The sequence below is a fragment of the Triturus cristatus genome, chromosome 4_1 (genome assembly GCF_964204655.1).
Source record: "Triturus cristatus chromosome 4_1, aTriCri1.1, whole genome shotgun sequence".
Taxonomy (NCBI): domain Eukaryota; kingdom Metazoa; phylum Chordata; class Amphibia; order Caudata; family Salamandridae; genus Triturus; species Triturus cristatus.
In genome coordinates this window covers 555,482,912-555,504,781 of record NC_140585.1, presented here as the reverse complement: position 1 = coordinate 555,504,781, position 21,870 = coordinate 555,482,912, and the positions used below count along the sequence as shown (strand labels likewise).

The 21,870-nt window shown below is 44.4% G+C and overlaps 2 protein-coding genes across 2 annotated transcripts in view; one reads left to right on the top strand and one right to left on the bottom strand.

Annotated features, from left to right (window-relative positions):
• The window catches only part of LOC146855220 (uncharacterized), a 36,778-nt gene extending 30,163 nt beyond the window's left edge, over nucleotides 1-6,615 (top strand). The window contains exon 5 of the mRNA XM_085650314.1: nucleotides 6,487-6,615. Coding sequence (XP_085506440.1) covers nucleotides 6,487-6,615 — 129 coding nt within the window. The remainder of the gene's footprint in view (nucleotides 1-6,486) is intronic.
• The window catches only part of CAMK1D (calcium/calmodulin dependent protein kinase ID), a 1,392,645-nt gene that overhangs the window by 211,386 nt on the left and 1,159,389 nt on the right, over nucleotides 1-21,870 (bottom strand). The window lies entirely within an intron of this gene.

Here is a 21,870-nt window from a genome sequence, read left to right as displayed (position 1 = left end):
AAATTCCACTGTGTTCGACATCCCGAGGCAGCAGGTCTTGTGGAACGTCATAATCAAACTCTGAAAATTAGATTGTCCAAAATATGTAGAGAAAAAGGTGTCGATTGGATAGTAGCCTTACCAGTTGCGCTCTTTTACATGAGAATGGTAGCACATTCTCGAACAGGGCTATCCCCGTACGAGGTGATCTTCGGTAGACCACCAAATATGTGGGGGACGCCTATACCTCGCAAAATCACTGATGTTGACTGTAATATGCTGACAGACTACCTGGCTTCCTTGATGTCTGCACTACAATCTTGTCGTTCACAGGTAGCTGCAGCTTTTCCCGATAACACTGAGGTGAAGCCCCATGACGTGGTTCCAGGTGATCTGGTTCTTGTGAGGAACTTCGACCGGAAGACCCAGTTGGAGCCCAGGTGGAAATCGCCCAAACTCGTCTTGCTGACAACAAGGACAGCCGTGAAGGTTGAAGGACGTAAAGGGTGGTTGCACTCGAGTCATATCAAGAAATTTTATGGACTACCGTCCGATGTGAACACTCAGCCCTGTATTCCCTCACAGACAGACTCAAAGCTCCCCTTGGTTGAGCAGACAAAAAATGAACTCTATAAACTGAAATTAAGGTCTAGCAAGTCAGACAATTTGATTGTTTAAGTCCTCTCCAAGGTGAATCGGTTGAATTTGTCTCTGACATGTATCCTCTAGACCGAAATAGAGAGAGAAATAGACAGATAAAGCTTAAAAAACATGCGTACTGTAAATCGCTTCGTAGTCACTGCACAGTTACATTATTAATTTTGTTTTTTCTAAGTCTTTTGATCATCATTTCTAGTGTATTGTTACATATGTATTACCCTATTTCTAAGCATGCTTACAATGTTACCGCAGAACATTCTTTTAGCGAATTACCTCCGCATGAGTTGTCCTATAGATTTGCGCTGCGCAACAACACTTTCATTAGTATGTTACATCATTCCCATCAGACCAGCAATGCTACAAATTGTTGGATATGTGGCCGACTCCCTCCCTATCAGAACTATAAGGGAGTTTTGCCCCTCTTTCCGTATCCGTTCACACACAATGGCTCCTGTGGAGCATGGTTTAGTTTGATTAATTCCCTAGATTCAAATCCCGTAGTTTATCAAGACAACTGGGTATGGGGAAACCTGAACCTAGTTTTGCTTAAAGTCTGCTACCCTAACAAGGAGGGACTTCCCAAAAGAACAGGAACTGATCTAGAAAATGAAGTATATGGATTAGGTAATTTTACACTTAACCTCCTGATTCTGAATGTTGAATCCGAAGCTACGCCAATCTTATCCGTTATGTCAGTATTCCCAGTTAAAGGGGAATTATGTGTAAGAAAGAATGGTTCCATACACATGGGCCATAGTAAATGCACCACTGTAATAAAATTCAGTGATCAAGGCAAGTCTACATTTAGAGCTTCCCGTCATTCCTACTTCATATGTGGCCAGACCGCATATATACGTCTACCTCTAGATTGGGATGGTACCTGTTACATAGCATTCCTTCTGCCACCTGTTTTCCTAGCCCCTCCTGATTATCACAGAAATACCCATTTAGTACACAATAGACAGCAGAGAGATCTCCCGATTGTCGATTACACTGAAACGGCATGGGAACAATACACAGATTTCAATAAAGGTTTCTTTCCCTATATAGGTACAGTCACTAATAGTAAGCTGATACGTAGATTAACTAGAACCCTTGAAGCAGTAGTAAACGAGACTACTTCCGCCTTAGGCAATTTAACAGAAGAGCAGTCTGCTATGCGGATTGTTGTGCTTCAAAATCGTCTTGTCCTTGACGTCATCCTGGCCGATAGGGGCGGAGCTTGTAGGGTCATCGGATCAAGTTGCTGTGTTTTCATACCAGAAAACTCGCCGTCAGTATATAAAGCCATAACTCGCCTTCATAAGATTATAAGCCAGATACACCAGAGTCCAGGCACCTGGACTTGGTCCGGTTGGTTCTGGAGCGTGTTGTCAGCCTGGGGATGGAGGATCCTATCCTTCCTAGGTATTGGCTTTCTCATACTATTCAGTTGCTGCTTATGTCTACAATGTGGGCCAGCGATTTGTGGTCTGTGTGCCACATCGTGTATCCCGCATCCAAGTTTTCGTTCAAGATCCCGGAAGAAGAAAGAAGAACAAATGATGCTATATGAACAGATCGATGGATTGATGAAGATCGAAATCTCCTGAGGGTCCGTAGGGGACAAGGAGGGAATGAGGAAATATGAATTTTGTGATCAGTTATGTCCCCTATCGTAGACCCCAACGGCTCCATGTGCGGGCTATAAGTACATGTATGTTCCCTCCAGTTCCAGTTATGAAGACGCAAATACATGTGCGTCCACCGTCAACATGTCCTCTTTCAGATCCGCCATGAATGGGTCAGATATTCCATTCCTAAGTATGAAAGGCCACCGACTTTATGTGGTTCACTTTCCACATTTTACAGATTCAGGCGAGTAGGCCCTGAATTCTGCCATCAAGCCTTTTCCTGCCTTCTGCCTCTGAAAGCTCCAGTCCGAGCCTGCATCTGTATCCATGAACTTTGTCCTACTCCCTGCGCGGCTAACGGTGCCTGATCCAGCCTGTTGCCTGCCAAAAACTGTATTTCACCTTCAAGATTATCTGCTCCGCTCCTCATCCGATGCATTCCTGTCTAGTAGTTTAGGTAAACATTCTTCCAGCTACCGTGCAAAGGGCCAGGCCTCACTGTCCTCATGCAAGTAATTCATAGCCCCTGTTACCATGGAAGATTCCTGCCCCCTCGCATCTCATGTAGACATTTAGACGCTTGTACACACACTAACAGTCAGTATAGAATAGATTCCGTCCGAGAGACCTTTCCTTTTGGATAATACAGTTCTTTAAACATAAGATATTAGATATGATTTGGGATTAGGTTGACATGACCCCCCAGACTTCTGTCTCCACATGTAGAGCTAAATGTCACCCTCTAGTTGCACGTCAATCACACGTCATGCGGCTGCGCGCGCATCTCTGCCAAGTATTTTCTGCTGACATTGCAGGATTCTCTTATGGATCCACCCACTTGTGACATCATGTTTAATGACGTATTTAGTTACGCCTATGTTTACGCCTTTTTTCATTACGTATGTGTATCATTATCTGTATTATCAGCTGTTACGCCTCTTGCATCTGTCTTAATGTAATACTTTTCATATAAATATCATTACTTGTCAATAATGTATTGCCTTCCCTTCCTGAACCTTCGTGGTGATGGAATTTGAAGCCTACAGTTCGAACTGTAATTCCTTTGTAAGGAATAAAGCCTTTTAGAACCTCTAATACCACGGATTCTGCCTCTTATATTTACTGAGTTATTCTTACTAGACTTTACCGCATAAAAAAATAGTACCGGTAATGAAATATTTACCACAGTTACAATAGTTATCATTGTAGCATTGCTGATCCAGTATCAAAGGGGCACCTCCTGCTTAGCTTTGCGACGGTTCTGGCACTCTCAATAACATTTTGCCACAAATGCCACCCCTTTTTGCACGCAACACTTTTCACAACAGGTGCTTCTTCACATGGAAGTGGCTCCAGTCCATAACTTCATCAACAAAGTCCCAAAACACAAAACACGAGGGGCTTTGGGTCAGTCCTCATTATACATTGGTCTGTTCAACTGTCATTCAAATTTTGCTTCCACCCACCACAGCATACACTAGGCCAGCAGATTATCCCACTCAAGCCACTTTGTGTCTTTCATTGTGATTGACAGCATTCTAGCTGATCAAACTAGCACATCTGCTTAAAAAAGAAGCACACTTCAGTGGTAGGGTTGGTGGACCAATTTTTAATTCTCGCCTACGCAGTGCGCATGCGCTGCTAAGAAGAGACCTCTTTAAATCGATCGGCTTTTTGGGCCAAAAACGTGCACGCTTTGCATTGCAACGCGTGCACGTTTGGCGATTAGCTTGCGGGAGCGAGCGGCGGTGCCATGTGTTGGCAATTACCGCGCTCGCTCCCGCAAGGTAAACGCTGCGTGTCCCTGCTCTCGGCGCATGCATGAGTACTCTTTAACTTTCGCGGCCGCGTTGTTTAAAACTGTTTTTTTTCAGCTCATCACCACGCTGATTTCCCAGCTGGGAGATGGATGCGCATAGTAAACAGTGCTGCCAGGGGCCTGCAGAAGACTCGCTATTGACAGGTTACATGTGGTTAATTAGTCAAGGAGAAGAGGGTGTCATTTTGCTTTTGCCTCGTCACTCACCGTACTTCAGAGATTTGACCACCGAGGGCGGGGAAACAAATCAAAATGTTTCCGTTCCTGAGAACTGCATTGGAATACCTCCACACTGCCTTTAAAATGGGAGCAGGCTGTGCATCCTGGCAGTGTAGGTCTTGAATAAACGAAGCACATCCCCGGCTGGGACTTACCTGCTTTTACCAGTGCAATGCCTGAAAGGAATCGCTATCGTTTCGGTATGGGCCTGTAAATGACCAATGTATTCTCCAGTAGAGCCGCACTGACTGCCTTAGAAGATGTACTGGTCAGGGAACATATTGTATATGATTTCAGGGTTGGGATGGTCTGTAAATAACTAAATCACACACCATCCTGAGGGCTGCAACGGTAGAGCGCTTTGAATCCTGTTTTCAGGTGCGAGGGCCCAGGCCACATTACATCAGGGTAGGTCCTGCATAACTCGAACATTCACCATTCTTGGTGTGCTCTGCTTTTATCCATACAGTGCCTGATACTGGCGGGGTCCTTTCAGGGTGCAGCTGAAAATAAATAAAGCTTGCACTGGTGTGAGAGCTACATGCACCAAGCACCCTAAGAGCTGCAGGGCTACAGACCGCATATTGTCTTGCAGTAGGTTTGCGGGTGCTAAGAGTCACCTCTGAGGGGTTCACTTCTGTGTTGTGACCAGGGTCGCTTGTTTATAAGCAGCTAAAGAAAGCACTGGGTCGCACCATCTCTCGCTTTCAAAACTTAGTTTGATTGTGATTCCATGGGGAGACGCATCAAATCATGGATTACCCAAAAAAATCAAATAATTCAAGGTTTTTTTCAGTCTTTTGTGGGGGTGGGGCGGTGGTGGTCCATGGCAGAGGATTCGCAAGACGTTTGTTGCTGGTGGGTGTGAAAGAAACCTTCCTAAAGCTCTCCTTTCATTTGTGTGTTTAAGCGTGGAAGATGGTGAAGTGCTACATATATTCACCCTTCTAAGCTGCCCCTCTTTAGGAGTTAATGTACTGATTTACAGACTTTAATTGCCAACTTGTTTTAACCTACTTAAAAATATTTTATGCCTAGCCACTAAACGTGAGAGGCGTAAAGTGGGTAGAGGGATGGTGACGAGGGTCAGTGCACACAAGGGCAGTGCACACAAGGGCCAGCCTCTCATTTTTAGAAAGCTTAAAAAACAAGCATTTGCATAGCCAATAGGTCTCGCCTTTGGGACCTTATAAGTGTTTAGACATGCAACAGTTGATGTTGTAGCACCAAGGATATTGTACTGTATAACTAAATGGAATAAGGTTCCAAAGGCGAGACCTATTGGCTATGCCAAAGCTTGTTCTTTCTTTACCAGGGCTTTTACTTTCCATTTTATTTTTTTAATAGTGTATATTATACAAAATAAGTTATATTTATAGGACATAAAAAAGTCCCAGGTAAACTCTTCAGCTCAGTCAGTGAGCGTCAGACAGCAGCCCAAGATAGAAGATAAACATCTGGGATGACAACAACATGAATGACGATTCCAGCTGCCTGGGCCCAAAGATCACTTCAAGTGTATTGGGTGCAGACAGTGAGCATAAATTCACACCCATCAATTGTCAGGAGAACTCTAAACATGGTCACAAAGAGGGATGCTGCCCACTAACTACTGGTTAACCTGTGGGGGGCCGCCCTTCCAGTGAACTATGACACCCTCGGGTCTTGCTAGCGCTGTATAAAACTCAAAAATAAATACATGGGCCAGGGAATGGCAGGGGAACCTCCCTAGCATCAAAGGGATTTTCTGCCGCCTCTCCTTCAGACAGGAACACAGTCTTACCCACTTAAAAGGGATCCATGACATTTCCCGAAATTCACATCTGCTGGTCAGAGCTAAGAACTGACTCACATGGTGCAGAGCCCTCAGCCTTATTTAACCAATAATGTTTTTTTTATGTCTACCGCGTACCTCATTACACAATGGAGCCAATGTCGAATTGTTTTTAAAAGGAGCTTACTAAAGCATTTTATTTATTCTTTTTAAGATTAGCACAATTTCTTTGGAGCGCCAAGAAATAGATATGAATGGATTAGAAACCTGCACCATGTAGTTTGCTTTCCTGTCAAAAATGTAATTGACACCTAAATGCCGTAAAATAAGGCACAGACTCCACTGATTGCTGAACATTAGTGAGCTGTCTGTTTTCCGTGGAAGAAATCCTGATTTAACTTTTACTGCCTTTTGCACTGTAGCATCATTTTTGGTCTCTTCTGAGTGAACTTGTGTTTATCATCACGCAGTTCTTTGCTCCACTGTTCAGAGGAGAGAAGGCCCCTGGTAAAGTGTCTGGGTTCGGGAGCGACACTCATCCTGGAGTTTGAGGGCGACAGGGGCACTCTCGCACACACATTTTTGATGCATATCGTCTTCATTACAGACAGGCAGTTTCAGCCTCCCAAATGTTCTTAATATGTACACCCTATAAATCACATATAAAATATTAACACAAACATTAAATAACATGTTTGATTAAAGTTCAACTTGACTTGCTTGGAAAAGATGAGAATTTCTTTTGAAAAACGTGTTATTTTTGGCGCCATTTTTCGTGAAAAACATTTGTACAAAAGTGTTATTGACTAACTGACATTGTCACCTCTGTTCAAAATCTTCGGCTAAAGAGGCCATACGAACAAACACATGAGCGTATCATTATGGTCAACTCCTGATAGTGACATAGGACGTGTTTTAGATTTTGATGCAAAAGTAAATCTGGACGAAATCGTGTAGCTTTTTAGGAAAATTTCATTAAATTATAAATAAAGTTTCTGAAATGATGTTTTCATAACGAAACGTGATTTGCCGGCGTCTCACGTCGCTTTCTTTCTTTTTTTTTAACCGGAGTGTGCACCTTGTTTTAGGAAGTCTCGCTGAATACCAGCGGGAGGCTATTGGGGTAACACGCTGGTAGGACGAGCAGAGTGCGGCCAATCGGACTTTTGTTTGTATTCAGGCTCCCTTGAGCCGGTGGGGCTGACGAGCCCATGGATCAGCACCTGCGCGCCATGAGTGGTACTTTACCTGAGAATACTTTTTTGGCAGTCTACGCGGCAACCCCACACATATACCAACTCCCTGCTGACGAGAGGCAACTACCTCGAAACATGTGTCCAGGGATGGCTAACGCGACACTTACTTTCACTTAAAACTTTGTCACAGGCGTATTCGCCGACGCTACTTCATGGACCACAATGCCTTGGGGTAACACGCTGTTAGGACGCGCAGAGTGCGGCCAATCGGACTTTTGTTTGTATTCAGGCTCCCTTGAGCCGGTGGGGCTGACGAGCCCATGGATCAGCACCTGCGCACCATGAGTGGTACTTTACCTGAGAATACTTTTTTGGCAGTCTACGCAGCAACCCCACACATATACCTACTCCCTGCTGACGAGAGGCAACTACCTCGAAACACGTGTCCAGGGATGGCTAACGCGACACTTACTTTCACTTAAAACTTTGGCACAGGCGTATTCGCCGACGCTACTTGATGGACAACAATGCCTTGGGGTAACACGCTGGTAGGACGAGCAGAGTGCAGCCAATCGGACTTTTGTTTGTATTCAGGCTCCCTTGAGCCGGTGGGGCTGACGAGCCCATGGATCAGCACCTGCGTGCCATGAGTGGTACTTTACCTGAGAATACTTTTTTGGCAGTCTACGCGGCAACCCCACACATATACCTACTCCCTGCTGACGAGAGGCAACTACCTCGAAACATGTGTCCAGGGATGGCTAACGCGACACTTACTTTCACTTAAAACTTTGGCACAGGCGTATTCGCCGACGCTACTTCATTGACCACAATGCCTTGGGGTAACACGCTGGTAGGACGAGCAGAGTGCGGCCAATCGGACTTTTGTTTGTATTCAGGCTCCCTTGAGCCGGTGGGACTGACGAGCCCATGGATCAGCACCTGCGCGCCATGAGTGGTACTTTACCTGAGAATACTTTTTTGGCAGTCTACGCGGCAACCCCACACATATACCTACTCCCTGCTGATGAGAGGCAACTACCTCGAAACACGTGTCCAGGGATGGCAAACGCGACACTTACTTTCACTTAAAACTTTGGCACAGGCGTATTCGCCGACGCTACTTCATGGACCACAATGCCTTGGGGTAACACGCTGGTAGGACGAGCAGAGTGCGGCCAATCGGACTTACACCAGCGGGAGGCTAGTTCGAATTTAAAATGTCTTTAGGTGAGAAATGTTCTACTTGAATTGGCCTTTGCTGGGAATTCGCAAGACTTTTTCATTGGGGATGCACGTTTTGTTAAAGAAAAGGGAGTAATGAGTCATTTCACCAGTGTAAATACAATTTCACCCAGGCTATTACAAAGCTTTGTCTCCGGGACTACCCTCCCCATGTAAGCCATTTCTTTTCTCCCAGTTTAAAAGTAAGGGTATCTCTGCATTATATGTTCATGATTGGGTTCCAAAAATCCATGAACCTGAGGTCCTAGAGTTGGTTCAGAATATTCCATACATTAGTAGAGTTTCCTTCTGTCACTCCATTGCTTTTCCATCGGATAATGGTTTGATTCGACATGATGTTGCTGCAATGGTGAAGAAAGGAGCTTTTGATCGTCTTTCAATGCAAGGGGACACTTTTCTAATCCTTTGTCTTGTACTCACACCCTGGAGTGTGACTGTGCTTTTTTTCACCTCAGTGATATTCAGTTTTAAGGGAATTGGCTAATTTAGTTGTCTCCGGATACCAACGTTTTCCGCAAGTGAACATCTGCAGTCAAATGTTTGGCTGGAGTTGGTTTTCATTATGTTTGGGGTAAAGTACCTCCCTCGTGGGGGTGATGCCCGATTTGTCTTCAAGGTTCAATCATTTTGTGAAGAGCAGCTGCTGTTAATGGGTACTTTTAATAATCAGAGAGATGCTCAGTCATTGAGCTAATGGTTTTGAATTTTTTTTCAATGATTTGAGATGTAACCAGTGTTCCAAATGAATAATCTCATTTTGATTTTAGATTGTAATAGTGATGTATGTGATTGGGCTCCTCGCACAGTAAATTGGTCTGATGACCCGTTGATTCATTTACCTCTTTAGTATTCTTAAGCAGAGAGCGGCTCTTATAAGAGCAAAAAAGTCCTAATGGCTGGGTTGCACAGCTGTAACCACGGACCCATTTGCTGAGACCCAAAATAATGCACTTAACCAGTTAGCTATTTCAGAACCCATTGAGAACATCTTCACCAACAAAAGTAGCCAGGTGTGTGACCTTATATAGCCTTCTACAGGCCATTGAAGGCCAGCTCCGTAACAAGGGAGCAGGCCTTTAATGGCTGGTAGAGCCTGCTACACAGGGCTCTAAAGTCTTAGAACATTCTACCCATAGAGGGCAGAATAATCCAATTTGTAAAATAAAAGGCCTCACGGAGCCTGATGGGGTTGAAATCCTCTTGGGCTTTGTGAGGCTTTTGTTAAACATTGGAATGTTGATGCTCCGGGCTTCTACCAGCCATTAGAAACCCAAAGCACTCAATTGCTTTTATTAGAGGTCCCAACATTCCAATATTCTAATAGATCATATAAACAGGAGTGATTCCATGATCAAGAAAAGAAAAAGAGTAATAATTGGTTTACTCTTTACTTACTTCTGTAAAGGCCATTGCACAACAAAAGCAACATTTTTCTATAGTTCAGTGGAATGTCACAAAGTAATAAGCAATATTTAAAGATTTAGAAGAAGTTTAGCTCTTTGCAATTTACTCCCTACTCTGGTATCTTATCCTTTAATTTCTATGATATGCTAGGCATTTTTGGTGAACAAAATCAAAAAGCTTTTGGACAATAATGTCCCCTGAATGGTGCATGGTCATCTCCCCCTGCACCGAATGGATGAATGCAAGTATTTGGTACTCTAGTTTTTCTATTTTAACCCTAGCCTCACACTAATCTGTTTGTGCAAAGAGGCCTAGGCAAATCCATTGATGCACATGAGATCCTGGACCTGTCCTGTGATTGGAAGGGCACACCAAACATGCCCAGATTGAATCAACAGTGGATTACTGTCCCTGTCATGGGTTTAGTACATGAAGCAGTGGTGGCAGCTTTCCGTGTTTAGTGAAGCTATAAATGTGACCACACCTTTTTATCTGTGTCAATGGAGTTGCCTACTCATGTAAAGTTCTGCTTTTAAGTGCTCATCACCTAGTTCCTAACACTCAGATCCAAGTATATATTGTGCTTGTTTGTGTGGCCTGTGTGGAATATGCATGGTGAATAAGAGAGCCAGAGTAATGGAGGCCTGTGGAATCCATTGTGGATGACCCAAGCCAGTCTTGTTACACAGGATGGCAATGATGTTGTATTCCCAGACCTTGAAAGGGCATTGCTGACATTTGTGAAGCTGGAGGGAGGAGAGCTAGACACAGAAGTGGAAGGAGAGGAGACTAGACGTTGTTTGAAATTTGCATAGCCTTTTTTGATGCGCAAGGAGCTGCTGACTAGACGTCTTGAAGCACTGCCATTTTGTAGATGGTGGGGGTGAATTGTGGGACTTCAGACTCTGTTATATTGTGCAAGGTGAAGGGGGCCCCTTAGGTGAGGCCCAGCATTTATGTTTCCCTGTTAACACTTCTTCAGTTGGCTAATGACAGCTCAATACAGAAACCTCACACTTCTTGTGTGCCTCTTGTGGGAGCACTAGGCAGGAGAGGAGCAACACTCTACAAAAAGGTTGTTTCTGAAGAGCAGCCTGGAAAAGAAACTTAAAAAGAGAACTACCCCAAACCAGCTCTGGAATTGCAGATGGTTGATCCACATGTCCTGCCTGCTTTGTATGTATAAAAGTAGGAACAACTGACTCACTTGTTGTTCCTGTTCCATGTTCTGTACAACCAATGAAGGGAGTCCTCCTCTGAGTACGCAGTAGACTGTGGTGCAACCAGAGCCGTATCTCCCTGACAGTTAGCTTCCCAGAGGTGGGGGGGGGGGGGGGGTATCACCTGAATCTTCTGCTTGCTGGAAGAGCTAATCACCTGTCCTGAAGTACCTAGAAGCCGGGCTATTTGCTGAGCGAGAGAAGGAGCCTGCCAACCCTGCATGAGGAGTTACTGTCTAAGATGAGTGAGGTACAGCATGCCACTGCTAAGGTGAATCTGCAGAAGCGGAAGAGTATGGAGTGTGGTCTGTATACCATAGTGTCAGTGGTCTCCAGACTCTCCCCTGGTATTCCAGTTGGGAATTGTTAGGCACATCCCGTCCTGAGCCATTGTTCCGAAATGTGACACTCTGGTAAGTCCAGAGTCATTATGTCTGAATCGTACATTTGAAGCATGACCTGAGTCACTGTGCCTGAACTGTGAAGAGGAAGCATGGGCTGAGCCGCTCAGCGTGAAGTATACAACTGTGATGTGACTTGAACTTCTGTGTCTGACTAGTGAAGCGGTGGCGTAACCAAAACTATCACTCTATGTAAGTTGATAATTAAAGTGGAAAAGTAACTTTGTAAAAATGTTGTGCTGCATGAGTCAGAACTCGTTTAAAACTTGACACTTAGGTCCTTGAGTGATAGAATACACATCCTTGGCTGCCTGGCTCAGAGAACAAAAGCATGCCTCCGAGGCCAGGAAGAGCAGATAGGTGAAAACTGCTGATCGCTTAAGAAGAATACCTGTCTGGAGGATGACAGAGTCAGTTGGTGGAACAAAGGGCAGATTTAGGAATACAACTTTTGATGTGGTGATGCTGGGGGAGAGGCAGCTTCTATTCATTCCTATGATCCTCTAAGCAGCCCGGCTCCACTCACAGTAGGAGAAAGAGACCATTTTGACCCTGCTAGATCGGGCAAAAGTTCATCTAACTATGGGAATGGCTTGGGAGCTAAAGACAGGGCAAGCTGGTGGCAGATGGGTTCTTTCACTTTGAAAAATGGCATCCTGAGTAATTTTACAGTAAGGCAAAGAGAAAGTGCTGCAAAAAGAGGTTGGGGACTGCAAAAAAACTGTTAGTATTGGGTGGTAGAAGTTCTCCAGTTGCTGACAACTTTACAGGGTAAAACTGGCACCTCAATCACCACCGGCTCAGAACATTCCTAGACCTGGGAAGGCTCTACCTGAAGAAAAAGGCCAATTGAAGGGCATGCCTGACTCCTGTTGGAAGAAGGGAACTCAATAAAGGACTAAAGTACTCCTGAATTTTGCCAGTACCAATGTACTGGAACTGCTCTCCAAGGGTCAAGTCGTTGACCTCCTGTTTGCCTGCTGCAGAGAAATAAAAATCACGTGTACTCTTGGCACCAAGGTGCCCCTGCTGACCACAGAGGACAGGGCCTTGCAGGAGACCTGACTAGAGAGACCTGTTGTCTGCAAGCCTACCACGAGGAGCTAAGAGTTGCAGGACTTATCAGGAGGACCATTCCTAGCATGGATGAACACAACATGATGCTGAGGCTTGCCCAGGGATGTAACACCCAAGGCAACAAAATGAGGGTTGCCATGCTAGGAGTTTTTTGCCACACTGAAAACGATGTCAGCAGGCCCTTGTGGAAAAGGTAGCCTACCTTTTGTAGCCCCGTCTGGCTACAACTTCCAACCTCACTCTGCTGGAAGACTTTGACTTCTAAAAAATTGACTATGCACAACAGGGATGACATTGCCAATCTATCTTACTCAGGAAGCAACTTCGGCAGCTGCCAAGTCCAGGTTTCTCCCGCTCAAATTTCTGACACCAAAATCAATGGCTCAGTGAGCACTTGACGACAACATACCTGACTTCGAGAGATCCTAATTGGCAACAGCGTTGAACCTTGACTCGCTGGAAGATTGTGACTTCCACTTCAGATACAAAGTATGAAGTTCATAACTTTGACCTTGACAAATGGCTTAGTGTATACACCCACTGCTGTATCATGGTGAGCCTGAAAATGCATCTAAGCCCAGTCCTTTGCAAATAATTAATTTTGACCTGTACTTTACCTTTTTTATGCTTTTTGCCGTAAAATAGTAAGAATATCTACTGTTCCACTTTACCTTTTTAAGGGATCTTAGTGTCTCCTTCCTCATGACACCTTTTCTGGTTTTCTAAATTTGTTTGAAAATTATTATGCTGTGTTATTTACTTTAAATTGTTACTACTACTTGACTTCATATGCACTTCTTTAAATTCCCAAACATTTCAAGACAACTACTGCCTGTGACATAGCTAACAGGGACTGAACAGAGATTCTATCAGAACTCTGTTTTAACCTAACCAGAGTGAATACATTAAGTTGGTAGGATTACCCCCCTTTCCAAATTAATAACCCCATTTCTGACAGCATGTATATGTTGGTATTTGTAAAGAGCAAACCTAACTCAAAAGCAATGGAACACTGAATGGGGCAAGTCCACCAGGAAGATACATTAATTAGGCGAAGGTCAGTATTAGACTGTTGGCTCAGAGGTAGTGCTTCTGGAATGGGTGTGTTTTCAGCCTAACACTAAATTGTATTTATTCTTCACTGCAGGTTCAAAGCATTACAATCAATAATACCTCATCAATGGATTAATTGCACGATAAAGCACTTGTTCAATATCATGGGTCTGTCAGATGGAATTTTTTGGCTGAGGTTTTCAAGAAATCACTAAGACTTAGGCATAGACCCACTGACTAGACTGTTTTAAATGCCAACTATAGAGTTCAAAATATCTGCATCGATTCCTGCCAATTCATGTTGTTCATTTACTCCTTGGTTAAGTGCATAAGTGTTTTATCACTGACAAACTTGTGAAATAAATGGTTTCTTAACAAAACCCAACCTTTAATTTGAGCTGAGTTCCTACAAAGGTGAATTCTTGAAAAAATGTAACCCCCCACCTCAACTGATGTGTCAGTCAGTTTACTGCCAGTCCATGATGAAAGCATTCAGAATGGACCCTTAGAACCTTTTTTGGATAGCCAACTAATAAATCAACCAATCGTCTCATATCCAAATAGACACATTGATTGAGCGGTTTCTTCCTTATAACCATAACCTGATTTTCTCTTACAAAATTATTGTTCATTTCGCATTACAGCCCTCACAGCTCTCATGATGCCCTTCTGCTTCGCCTTGCCTCTAAGGTTTCCTTTGCTTCCACTAGACCGTGGTGCCGATTACGATCCGGTAAAAACCGGGTACGAACCGTCGGTCGGAGCGTTTTCTCTGTCCGACTCGTACCCGGTCGTAAAACTTTACAAACATGGAATTACGATTCGCACGGAAACACCATTTCCGTACGAATCGTAAAAAACACCGACCGACGAAAATATACATACGAATGTGATCCGGGAATGCTGCGACGTGACGTCGGGATGCTTTCAGGCAGCGTTTCATGACCCAGGACCCACGATTCGAACCGACAGCAGTCCGGACGGCAATATTTTCACGGCACCCAAAAATTGCCGGAAAAGCGAAGTACGTCGCGAAACGACCAGAGTAGGTGGCCCGGTACGCGCCGTACCCCCCCCCGCCCCCGTACGTACGCGCCGACTCCCCCAGCCCCCGTACGTACGCGCCGACCCCCCCCAGCCCCCGTATGTACGTGCCGTACCCCCCCGCCCCCGTACGTACGCGCTGACCCCCCCAGCCCCCGTATGTACGCGCCGACCCCCCCCAGCCCCCGTACGTTCGAGTTGTACCCCCCCAGCCCCCGTACCTTCGAGTCGTACCCCCACCCGTGTATGTACACCCTTGTATGTGTCGAACCCCCGTGTATGTACACCCTTGCACGAGTCGAACCCCCGTGTATGTACACCCATGTATGTGTCGAACCCCCCGTGTATGTACACCCGTGTACGTGTCAAACCCCCCCGTGTATGTACACCCATGTACGTTCGAGTCGTACCCCCACCCGTGTATGTACGGTGCGTACCCCCAGCGCGTAGGGTGGGGGTACTACACGGGGGGTTCGACACGTACACGGGTGTACATACACGGGGGGTTTCGACACGTACAAGGGTGTACATACACGGGGGTTTGACACGTACAAGGGTGTACATACACGGGGGGTTCGACACGTACACGGGTGTACATACACGGGGGGTTCGACACGTACACGGGTGTACATACACGGGGGTTCGACACGGACACGGGTGTACATACACGGGGGTTCGACACGTACAAGGGTGTACATACACGGGGGTTCGACACGTACACGGGTTTACATACATGGGGGTTCGACACGTACACGGGTGTACATATACGGGGGGTTCGACACGTACACGGGTGTACATACATGGGGGGGTTCAACACGTACAAGGGTGTACATACACGGGTGGGGGTACGACTCGAACGTACGGGGGCTGGGGGGGTACGACTCGGACGTACGGGGGCTGGGGGGGTCGGCGCGTACGTACGGGGGCTGGGGAGGTCGGCGCGTACGTACGGGGGCTGGGGGTCAGCGCGTACGTACAGGGGCTGGGGGGGGTTGGCACGTACGTACGGCGGCTGGGGAGGGGGTCGGCGCGTATGCGGGCACATGTCTCCATGGTTGCTATGGGAGTTCGGTGCGGACGGTGTTTTTTCCATACGGTTGTAACATCGGACGCACGGGATGGATCGTGATTCCGCGGTCGGACTTCACTTTTCACATTTGTACGGTAAATCGTCCGTGGACGTGTCGGACACATTTTCCGACCCGAGGACGTGTGGGGAATAATTCCCAATGCGATTCGTATGGACTTTTTACCATGCGAATCGTAATTGGCAGTTTGTACGGCACTTGTACGATTCGTACGGTAAAAAGACCGGATACGAGTCGTACGGGGAATTTTTTTACCGGATCGTAATCGGCACCATGGGTGTGGCTGGATCTTGGTCTATTGCAGTCCATGATATATGTGTTCTGTATGTGAGAGGCACTTGCAGTACTGTCCCTGCTCTACTTCCGCCTTGCATAAAAAGTACTTACCCTTTTGCTACCTATGACATGCTTGTCCTGTGTGGGAGGGAAACTTGTAACGCCTGTGTGTGTGTGTGTGTAGTGTGTGTGCTGGAACAATTTTTAAAGTGAGGGTGCAGCCAACAATGTTACATCACTGAAGTCATCGGGATCAAAAATCCAAGCATCATACAAAAAAGTGTAGCAAATGAGCCAGGTCAATTCTGCAGGAGTGTGGTAGTGGTGTAGTGTGTAGCTTATAGTGCATTTTAGCGCACACTGTCAGAAATATAATACTACAAATTGTGTGGTAGCGCACTGTCATTTACAAACAGCACATTTTCCATTGAAATGGCCATTAAATTTGCACATGCAGTTTTATTGATAAAACTATATAATACATTAACGATAATATGTGTAAATCGAGTTCCAGCCAATATTTACCATTTGAACATCACCAAGAAAAGTGTCTTGAATTTTTTTGATCCTATTAAAAAAAGTTATTTCCATCACAATTCCGAATTACCAAAAACATTTCAGAATGTTTGCTTTCCAAATGGCTCATACCTACATGTTAAAGAAATAAGCAGTAATTGGACAAAAGACATTGCTTGACCTTTGACCTCCGTCTTTAAACAAAGGTCAAATGTGACAAGATAAGAACAGAATTTAAAGGCCTCTTTATTGCTCAACTCCTTTCTTAACACCAGCATTGTTAATTTGGGGGCGCTTCAAGACCTCCAGCACCCCAACTTCCAGCTAATATGACACTGTTGCTCAGGATGTGCACTGATTCTACATTTGAGGGAGGCTTGGTTGGCAGCTGCCTATGCCTCATGCTTGCTTCGGAAACTTGCTGAACATGTGATATGTGCAAGGGTAGCTTTTAGTATCCATATCTATGCTTTACAGCTATGTACCTCAAAACGTTTACAGGACTGCATGTGCCACCTCTGGTACGTGTTTAAATGAAGTGTGAAATCCTACCGCCCCAAACTGTACATGAAGCGTGAGAAAGTATTTTCGCTACAAAAAGATCCAATTATTGCCTTACTCAATGCTTGTTTGTAAAACAACAGATAAAACCAAGAAAGCAAAAATCGAAGCATGCTTTTAACTTTATGTTCTTAGTTAGTAAATAGTGCTTTCTTTGTTAATCATTTTTGGGTCCCAGCCTACCAGTGACTGGTGTGCTAAAGATTTATAAGGGACATTCAGAAAGTTGACCTAGGAATGCATTCTGCCAGTTGCTTTCCATTGACTTTTTGGTTTGCAACTCACATTTTCTGGCTTTCTATTTGCTGGCTTTACTTGCTTTACTGGCTTTACGCTGCCCAGCTGAAGGTCATCCTTCCTATTGTCCAAACCTTGTTTACTGTATTCTTCCATGAACTCGCTTTCTGTAAATCTTGTTCTTATCTTGTCACATTTTTCTGTGCATTCAAGGACAGAGGTGAAATGTAAGGCTGTTTTTTCCAGGGGGCCTGGTTTTTTACTTTTCTTTCTCTGAGTTCAAAGTAAGAGGATTTATGTGACAATCATGCTGGCTCTGGGGAAGTGCCTGAGGAAGGCTGTATGATGATATTTTTGTTTGTAGCACACAATAAAATGTAACTGTCTATAAATGAACTGTGTTAACGGTCAAATCAATACACTAGGTGATAACATTTCCACACATTGTTTGTGCGCTGTATACTTTTATCAGTAAAACAGTATGTGAGTGCACATGTAATGTCAATTTCAAATGAAGACGTGTTGTCCGTAATGGAAGTATGCTACCATTCCATGTATACTCAATGTTACTACATTCCACTCCACTCTGCACCACTCCACGCAACTGCACTTTACTCCTCACCACTCCGCACTACACACTTTGTCACTCCACTCTTCTCTGCACCACTCCACTCTACGCCTCTCTATTTACACCACTCCACTCTACTCTATGCCAATGCACTCAATCCCACACTACTCTACTGTGTACCACTGCACTCTACATCACTCTTCGTCACTCCACTCTATGCTACCCTACTCTGCAACACCACACTCAATGCCACTGTACTCTACACCAATGCACTCCACTCTGTACCATTCCACTGTATACCAGTGCACTCTATGCCAGTTCAGTCTACGCCACTCTAATCTGCTCTGCACCACCGCACTCTACTCTGAAACAATCTACTCTACGCCCCTGCACTCAGTGCAACTGCACTCAGCCCCACTCCACTCTACTTTGCACTACTCTACACCACTGCACTTTGTGCCAATGCACTCTACACCACTTTACTCAAAACCAATACACTCAACACCAATAGACCCTGCACCACTGCACTATATGTCACTGTGCTCTACGCCACTGTACTTTATGCCACTCGATTCTACTCTGCATCACTGCACTCTACGCCACTCTACTCTGTGCCACTGCACTCTACACCACTCTACTATACACTCCTGCAATCAGTGACACTAATCTTTGCAACACTGCACTCTCTGCCATTTTACTTTATGCCACTTTATGCCACTGAACTCTGCATCACTGCACTTAAGCCACTTTATTCTACTCTGCACCACTGCTCTCTACAACATTCTACTCTATACCACTGCATTCTATGCGACTTTACTCTACTCTGAAAGAATCTATTCTATGCCACTGCAGTCTACGCCACTCTATTCTACTCTGCACCACTCCACTATGTGCAACTCCCCTCTGCCCCACTGCAATCTGCCGTACTGTACTCTGCACCACTTCATTTAAAACCAATACACTCTATGCCACTGCACTCAATGCCAATCTACTCTGCACCACTGCACTCTACACCACTCTACTCTACAGTATTGCACTGTATGTCACTGTACTCTGCACCACTGGACGCGACTGCACTCTACACCGCTGGACTCTAAAACATGCTACTCTTCAGCATACACTTTCTGACACTAAATTATATGCTACTCTGCTCTATGCCATTCTACTCTGCACCACTCTAAGCCACTTTGCTATATGCCAGTGCACTCTACTATGCACCACTCTACTGCACTCTATGGCAGTGCACTCTACGCTATTCTAATCTACTATGCACCACTGCACTCTGACACTGCACTGTATGCCACTTCATTCTACACCTCTCTACTCTACTCTGCACCACTCTACTCTATGCCAATGCACTCTACCCCACTCTACTACGCACCACTGCGCTCTTCACCACTGCACTCTACACCACTCCAGTCTAGGCCACTCCATTCTGCAACACTCCACTCTTCACCACTCCATTTTGCAACATTGCACTCTATCCCAATGCACTCTATGCCACTGCTCTATACCACTCCACACTACCCTGCACCACTCCAATCTACACAACTTCACTTTGCTTTGAAACAATCTACTCTACACCACTGCACTTTATGCCACTCTACTCTACTTTGCACCACTCTACTCTGCATACTCTACTCTATGCAGCACCACTCCACTCTAATCTGAAACAATCTACTCTACGCCACTGCACTCTATGCTGTGCCAGTCTATGCCTTTGCAGTCTACGCTATACCACTGTACTCTAAACCACTGCACTCTATGCCAATGCCCAAACACAACTTTACTCAAAGCCAATGGACCCTATACCACTGCACAGTTTATCCCTAATTTTCTCTTAGTTTTTTCTCATCATCCTATTTGAATACATCTCCTTTTCATACAGTTATTAATATCTGCTCTATTGTGTATATATTTACACTTCTTTTGATTCTTTACATATCATGTATCCATACATTTGCAATTGATAATCAGCAAAGGGAGAAAAAAAACAGAAGAACCAGAAAGAAATAACCAATGAATAATCCAATTTGGTCAGAAGGTCACCATACATTCGATTTAATTATTCAAACATGGCTAAACTTAATCGTAAACTTGGTACAATTAAGTTTTAGCCATGAGATAACTATAACTCGCGCGCCCGCAATCCTCTGCTCATGACGTCACATATTACATCACTCATGACATGGTCAGTGGCATCACTCATGACATCACTGATGACATCATCTTTGTGATAGAGTGGCGGTCGCGCGAGTTATAGTTATCTCAACTAACTATAACGGGGGAATTTCATTGGTTTTTTATGAGTGAAATGTCCAGCTAACTATAACATGTGTGAAACCTATGGTTTTTTAAGTGAATTTGCAAGGTTTTTTAAATGCTAATTCCTAACTATAACGTGTGTGAACCCTATGGTTCACACACGTTATAGTTTTTTTAAATGCTAAGTTATGTATGTCTTAATATATATCTTTTTTTAAATTTTTTTTACCGTGCGCGCACCCCGTGATTTTTAAAAAACAAAATGAAATGTTTTTTTCCCCCTGGGGGGTCCTTCTGTGACCCCCTGACAAAGGCTAGGGGGTCAGGAACTCTCTTCCCTGCCCAGTTTTCACGTTTTCCATCTTTTTTCCCCCTTTCCTTTTCAGTGCAAGAGACAAAATGGCGGCCGACACTTCCTGATTTCGACCGATTCGAATGTTGACTGACATCTAACCACCAATCAGAATTTCGCTTGCGCACGGCACCGTGCGCGCACGGTGCGCGCGTATAGATATTTATATGCTTTTAAATGCTATTTTCTCAGGAAATACAGAACAGATTGACACCAGACCTGCAAAAGGCACTTCCCTGACCTGAGGACTAACTCTCTGCCAAATTTCAAGTAATTCTGTTCAGCCGTTCGGGCTGTACCTTCGACTAAAGGTCCTATGGAAAAATGCATGGGGAAAACGCGTTTTGGGACTCCCCTTTTTTCTCGGCCCCCGCTTGACGAATCACCCTGAGACTTTCAGGGTAGGAGCTGAGTGGAGCACCCCATTAGTTTTGAAAATTTCGCGAAGATTCGTCAACCGGCGCCAAAGTTATTCAAAATAGAATTTTGAGATTTCCTATGGAAACACGGTCCTAACTATAACTATCTACTGGCAACCGCCAGTAGATAATATATATATATATATACATATATATATATATATATATATATATCAAATAAAATTAATATATATGATGAATAAAATTAATTTTAAAAAAATTAGGTAGATGTAATATAACAAATATAACAAATAAACTTATTTAAAAAAAATTACACACACATCCATAATAATAAACAATTGTCTGGTAGTGTGGGGCTTGACCAAACGGCAGTCCTGCATGAATTCCAGAAATCCTGAAAATTGCAACAACCTTTCCCTCCGATAGCAGAAAGAAGATGCAGGACACTCCAAGATGCTTAATTCTGTTTAACGCAGTACAGAACGCCTCCTACCGACGCGTTTCGCCTTTGCGGCTTGGTCACGGTGAAGCAAGAATTGTTTCACTTCCGTATACATAGTGTAATACATTAACATAGACAAAAGACAAGCGTGATCCTGGCAAACAATTCATAGGCGCCATATTGTAATGGTAAAACTCCGTGTTTACAATGTTCTTTCCATCACATGTTAGTTTTGAGTTACAAGTGTCTGAATTTCGGACATCTCATTTGGATTCAAAATATCATACAAGCAGAATATATGATAAAATATGCAGTGGACTGTAATTATTAAACCGTATGTTCCGAATTTCTATGATATTCTGATGCATTCTATTAGAGGAAATACATATATACTGTGTCTGTACAACTATTAGATTAAAGTTGTTATACACTATTATTGCACTTTGCCCCTGATTTTTAAACTTAAATCACAAATATAAAC